Source organism: Diaphorina citri, unplaced genomic scaffold (assembly GCF_000475195.1).
Source record: "Diaphorina citri unplaced genomic scaffold, Diaci psyllid genome assembly version 1.1 scaffold5647, whole genome shotgun sequence".
Classification (NCBI taxonomy): Eukaryota; Metazoa; Arthropoda; class Insecta; order Hemiptera; family Psyllidae; genus Diaphorina; species Diaphorina citri.
The window spans coordinates 1-6,595 of NW_007383023.1; the positions used below are offsets into that span (position 1 = coordinate 1).

General features: G+C 39.2%; 1 protein-coding gene across 1 annotated transcript; it reads right to left on the minus strand.

Annotated features, from left to right (window-relative positions):
- Window positions 1-874: 874 nt before the first annotated feature.
- Window positions 875-2,628, minus strand: LOC103521647 (D-2-hydroxyglutarate--pyruvate transhydrogenase DLD2-like). The gene is made up of 2 exons (XM_026832229.1): window positions 2,491-2,628; window positions 875-1,066 (listed from the first exon to the last, which is right to left on the minus strand). Exons 1-2 carry the CDS (start codon window positions 2,626-2,628, stop codon window positions 875-877), a joined length of 330 nt encoding a protein of 109 aa, XP_026688030.1.
- Between the last annotated feature and the right edge of the window lie 3,967 nt (window positions 2,629-6,595).

A 6,595-nucleotide genomic window follows, 5' to 3' on the forward strand; every position in this document is an offset into this window, starting at 1 on the left:
GACAGACAGAAGGACAGACAGACACACACACGGACCAATGGCTGAAACTTTGGATTTAGGCTCTAGGGACCTCAAAACAACGTGTTTTGCACTGAAAACTGACCATCAAAAATATGACCCGATTACATTACTTTCCTTCCTATAGGATAAGGAAAGTAAAAAACTTCATCTATTTGCTAGTTGTCACCTATGTTACACTCACTTAGTTGTAGTCTAGAGACTCTGGACTGCCAGCCTAGTTAGCTTAGTCGGTAGCGCGTCTGCCTTGTAAGCGCTAGGCCGCGGGTTCGATACCCGCCCGGGGCGGATTTTATCCTGCTGGGATAATGTTCGTTCTCGCCGGAACGGCTGGCTTTCTCCTATCCTGTCTTCCTTCTCTCTTCGATTTCGGGACGATAAGCCCATAGCAGTTACAGCTCCCTCTGTCAAACCTCTTAAAAAAAAGAAAAGAAAAGAAAAGAAAAGAAAAAAAAAAGGCTCTAGACTACAAACACCCACTTACCCAAATGTCCATAGCCACAAACGGTAACCACAGGCTGATCCTTCAGTCTTTCTTTCATAATGGGAATAATAGAATAGAAATCTTTCAGGGACAGGGAAATATCGTAGTTGTGACTCTAGACTACAAACACCCACTTACCCAAATGTCCATAGCCACAAACAGTAACCACAGGCTGATCCTTCAGTCTTTCTTTCATAATGGGAATAATAGAATAGAAATCTTTCAGGGACAGGGAAATATCGCAGGAGAAATTCAATGGGTTTCAGTGGAAACTTGAAGAAAAATCGAATTGAAAAAATGGTAGTTTTTAAAGAGATACAAAAAAATCTTCGCGTGCTTCAAAGGGTTAAAAAAAGAAGAAAAAAAAAGGCTCTAGACTACAAACACCCACTTACCCAAATGTCCATAGCCGCAAACAGTAACCACAGGCTGATCCTTCAGTCTTTCTTTCATAATGGGAATAATAGAATAGAAATCTTTCAGGGATAGGGAAATATCGTAGTTGTAAATGTAGCCATCCTTGAGACAAGATTCGACAATGCGCTCTCGCAGCGGCCAGATTTTCTGTGAACAATGAATTATTTTTTAATTAGACTTACTTTATCATGGACACTCGTTGCTATCTTGAAAGCCCAGAAGAGGTTAGGTATAGTAGAACAGCCGCGGTAGACGTCCATGATAAAGTAAGTCTAATTAATGTATTGACCGTTGCAATGAACTCTCAAGAATACGTAAGAATTATTTTTTATTGTTATTTAGTAAATACATTGTCTAGCTAAGAGACTTTAAACAGGGGGTATATCAGCCTGAATTTCCCTTGCTAAAGACATAGCAAAGGTTGAGTGCGAAGGGCATCCACTCGTAAAATTTGTAGCCAAAACCAAATGTCAGCCCAAAGCAATCACCCTAGTTAGGGCTGATTGAGAGGCTGACGAAAAACGCCGACCCCGTCTGTACACGGGAAAAGGCGAAGAAAAAAAGAAGAACTTGTTTACCTGTATCTTGGATTCCTCACTGCACATGACAGCATCCAGTCAATACCATCTTGTAGGAATTTTCTACTTATATCTCTTATTACCCCCTTTACCAAGCCCAAAGGAATCACAATGACTTGTTGTGAATATGCTGCTGCTCAAGCTATGCTATGTATGGTCCATGTTCTATCTTCTAGTCTGCTCAATCGTCGGACATGTCTGCACCATTTGGTTAAACATCACACCCCCTTCTTTAAACTCCTGTCTCCCCTATAAAAAAGGTATAATAATATAAGGGACGGACTACCTATTGTATTCGCTTCGGTGTCTGTCTGTCTGTCAGTCAGTTTGTCCCCATAGAAGGACTTATCCAAACCTGGTCGACCTATATATCAAATTAAAGGTCTTTCTACCAGGATCATTCGCTAATATCTCAGTCGCTCCGCGTCAGAGTGCATCGGGGTTTTGTCTATTAGTTAGAAAACAAAGGTTCAATGGTCAGTTTTTATTAACCCTTGCCTGACCAGGTGGGTCAAAACTTACCCGACGTTTCCAGGAGCATATAGAACGGACACTGCTTAACCGGTATTTGGATGAAGTCACACCAAACCCTTCTCTCTTTTTCGCCAATATCTCAGTCGCTCCACGTCAGAGTGCATCGGGGATTAGTCTATTAGTTAGAAAACAAAGGTTCAATGGTCAGTTTTCATTAACCCTTACCTGACCAGGTGGGTCAAAACTTACCCGACGTTTCCAGGAGCATATAGAACGGACACTGCTTAACCGGTATTTGGATGTTGAACTTGGTGCTCACTGAATTAACCCCTGCATGATCCATCATCTCACACGAGGACAGAATTTCCCCCAGACTTGTACGGGCTAATTGAACGATCTTGAGAACTTGTTTACCTGTATCTTGGATTCCTCACTGCACATGACAGCATCCAGTCAATACCATCTTGTAGGAATTTGTTTAAGTGAATCCTGTTATTGTTTGTTTGTTTGTTTGTTTACCTGTATCTTGGATTCCTCGCTGCACATGACAGCGTCCAGTATGATATTGTTCTCAATACCGTCCTGAAGAAATGTGTTCAACTTCTCTGCATCATGATCCACACAACTTCCTAAACAACAACAGAAGAAAGGATCCATTTTTACTTTCTGTTACACGGCACGATTTCATTGGACCAACAAAATTCGGAAATTGTTATTGTTATATTCTAATTCTTTATTAGGATTTTACAATATAATACAACCAAATAAACAAAAGCCAGCCTAGTTAGCTTAGTTGGTAGTGCGTCTGCCTTGTAAGCGCTAGGCCGCGGGTTCGATTCCCGCCCGGGGCGGATTTGATGAATGGGTTAAAGACAGAAGCTCTTTTTTTAAAACAAAAATAGAGAGAACTAAGTAGGTAAGTTTCTTTTTTTTTAAGTGGTTAGATAGATAGACCTAAAATGAAATTGGGGAAAATGGCAATGTGAAAAAAAAGATATCTCACAGAATTTCACACAGACTTGAACGGGCTAATTGAACGATCTTGAGAACGGTGTCGAAACTGTCCACCCCTAGAAGGGGTCGAGAGGGATGAAAGGGTTAAATATGAGAGATCCATTTTTACTTAGAGGGCACCATTTTATTGGACCATCAAAATTTGAAAATCGAGAGATTGGTGGAAAATGTAGAAATAGGTTCGAATCCCAGCCGGGGCGGAAGTTTTGAATTTACTTTTTCATTCTCGGATGGCCAATAGGCATAGATGTACAGGGTGCGCCAGCGTTACCTGACGATTTTTAAAATAATGGTGCACGCTTAATTTTCATGATAAATTCGTATTTTTTTTTATTATTTGAAAGATAAGAACAAGCAATTTAGTATTATAGACATTCCATGAGTGATGGTCATTAGGTGTGGAACACAACGCTAGACAAATGACGGCCTTCATTTTGAATACAGATGTCTGACCTTTCTTTGAAATTGGTCATCACTCTTTCCAACATTTCCCGGGGTATATCATAGATTTCTTGTCTAATAGCGTTCTTTAATTCATCTAGGTTTCTTGATTTATGGATATACACTTTATTTTTCAAGTACCCCCACCAAAAAAAAGTCACAAGCACTCAGATCCGGTGAGCAGGGTGGCCAATCGAAATCTCCTCTTTTGGATATAACCTTTCCAGGAAACAGCCTCTTAACTTGAGCAATGGATTCGTTTGATGTGTGACAGGTTGCTCCATCTTGTTGGAAGTACAGTTGGCAACGACTGAGACCACGGCGGCGAAGTTCTGGAACAAGAAACTCCCTTAGCATTCTTTGGTAGCGTTCGGCATTCACGGTGACTGTTCTTCCATCTTCTTCAAAAAATAGGGTCCAATTGCACGTGATTTTGATACTGCAGCCCACACTGTAACTTTCTCAGAGTGCAAAGGTCGTTCCTCTCTTCGATTTCGGGACGATAAGACCTTAGCAGTTACAGTTCCCTCTATCAAACCTCTTGAAAAAAAAAAGCTATGGCAATTGGAAATGCAGAACATGCTTCATGTATGATTCGTTGGTCAGTTTGTCTGCTTTAACTGACAAACAGTTTGTCCGTTTGTTTCTACGGCAACTTATAAGGATTAATAATGTGGTTCGGATCAAGGAGACCTTTAATTACAGACAAACTAGTATCAGTTTTAGACAAATGTAGCACATGTTTCTTAAATGGTCCGTTTGTCTGTTTGTCTGCTTTAGTTGGTCTGTTGGTTTGTTTGTCCGTTTTTATAACACTTTGTAAGGATTAATAATATGATTTGGATCAAGGAGTCCCTTAATCTGTCTCGTCAGAGACAAACTAGAATCAGTTTTTGACAAATGCAGCACATGTTTCTTAAATGGTCCGTTTGTCTGCTTTAGTTGGTCCTTTGGTTCGTTTGTCTGTTTCTAAAACACTTTATAAGGATTGATAATATGATTTGGATCAAGGAGTCCCTTAATCTGTCTCATCAGAGACAAAGTAGTATCCGTTTTGGACAAATGTAGCACATGTTTCTCCTATGAAATATATAAGACCTTGTTTAGACTGCGGGAGTAAAGGGACTTTTCAGTCACATTCTGGCAGGATAAACAGGGTAATATATTCTATTCTACAAACAAGGTATATTCTATTCTATTCTATTCTACGTACCAAGGAAAGTGATATGGGTGGAATTTGGTTTGACCGGACATTGAATAACCACTTTGGTGACAAATCCAAGAGTGCCCTCAGCCCCAATAAACATGTGAGCCAAATGGTATCCTGTGTTATCCTTTTTTAGAGTGTTCATCAGGTCTAACACGGTCCCGTCAGCTAGTACCTAAAAATTAGAATGGAAATTCTCTTGGAGGGTTTCAGCAGTCATCTTATATTATAAGAACAAGATCCATTCACTCATTCACATTTCATAGTTCACACACTGATCGCTCTATCTCGAGAACCACAACACCTAGAAAGCTGAAATTTGGTAGGAATATTCCTTTTATGGTCTAGGTGTGCAATAAGAAAGGATTTTGCGAAAATCTAAACCGATCCTGAGATATGATCAATTTTTGATCGCTAAAATCACCATAAATACACAGAGTGCAGCTGTATATATAAGTTCTGTGGGTCAACTTGATAAGGAGAACCAAAAAGGCAGATATATTTTGCAGAACTTCAAAGAAGGCAGATATATTTTGGTTCTCCTCATCAAGAATAGAAATTGGAAAAGTTGTTCTGAAGATGTCATCAACAGATGGTGAAACATGTACGTAAGTAAGAAAACTTTTTTTTTATGAATACTGTTTTTCATGTAACCCACATACATATGTAACCACTGTGTTTTGAATGAGCAACTTTTAGGATAGGTAACACTTGGTAAACGATAAAGATGAGATTTTTTTTCCTAAGAAATAAGTCTGGAAAGTATAGGTTCAAACACATGTTTCCGTCACGGATACGTTCCGTCACCTTACGTCTCGCTTGTTCCATATGAGTCATGTAGTTTCAAAATCGGCCATCTCCATGTAGACTTTTTTTTTTTTCAGGAAACGAAAAAAACTTCTCATTTCTTTCTGGCTAGTGCAATCAATTTCTTTTTTTTTATATTTTAAAGATGTTTGACACCATGGTCTGTTCCTTTCCCTTCTGTTGACTGTACTTTATCAGCTTATCAGCCTCCAACAAATCTGATACTTCAGCGGTGATTTTCCGAAAAGGGTTCATGGATGTCATCAACAACGTGTACAAAGACCATACACTCTGTTTCACTGACGGTTCAAAAACTGTCGACTCTGCTAGTTGCGCATATAGTATAGGTGATGAAGTGTGTTCCATCAAACTTAGTCCTATTATATCGATCTATACTGCTGAATTACTCGCCATTGTGCAGTGTGTGGAAAAAATCACTCAGTTACCTTCGCCTTCTCCTCAATATCTAATTGTAAGCGACTCTAAAAGTTCCCTGTGTGCTATCAAGAATGTAAAATCCAACAACAATCCTTTAGTAAATCGCATATACCAACTGTGGCTACAACTGAAATCGGTTGAGGTGATTCTACGCTTCCTTTGGTGTCCATCGCATTGCGGTATAACAGGGAATGAAGTAGTTGACAGGGCGGCTCAATCTGAGAATCACAACTCTGACCTTAATGTCATCACACCTGATGACATGTCTCCCTTCATCAAGAAAATGTGTCTATCTTCCTGGCAAAACGAGTGGAACAATGTAAACCCAAATAACAAGTTAAAGTCCATCAAACCCGAAGTTATAACAAAGTAGTGAACAAAACAAAATCGTCCGGTAACGCTGGCGCACCCTGTATATCAATGCACAGTGCAATAGTCATAGTCCTAAACAAAAATGGACGCGGCACACAAGGGATCAAGAAGAGACCGCGTTAACATGATAATAAAATACTAGTGGTTGACCCATCCTTTGTACGGGATCAGTGCAGCGTAAGAGGCATGACTTTGAAGCACCGCCATTTTGAATCAGGATAAATCGATGTAAAAAGAGGTTTCGAAAAAAGTAATTAATATATTCCTACGTTTTTTTTTTTTTTTTTTTTTTTTTTTTTTTTTTTTTTTTTTTTTTTTAAAAAATTTTTTTTTTTTTTTATTTTT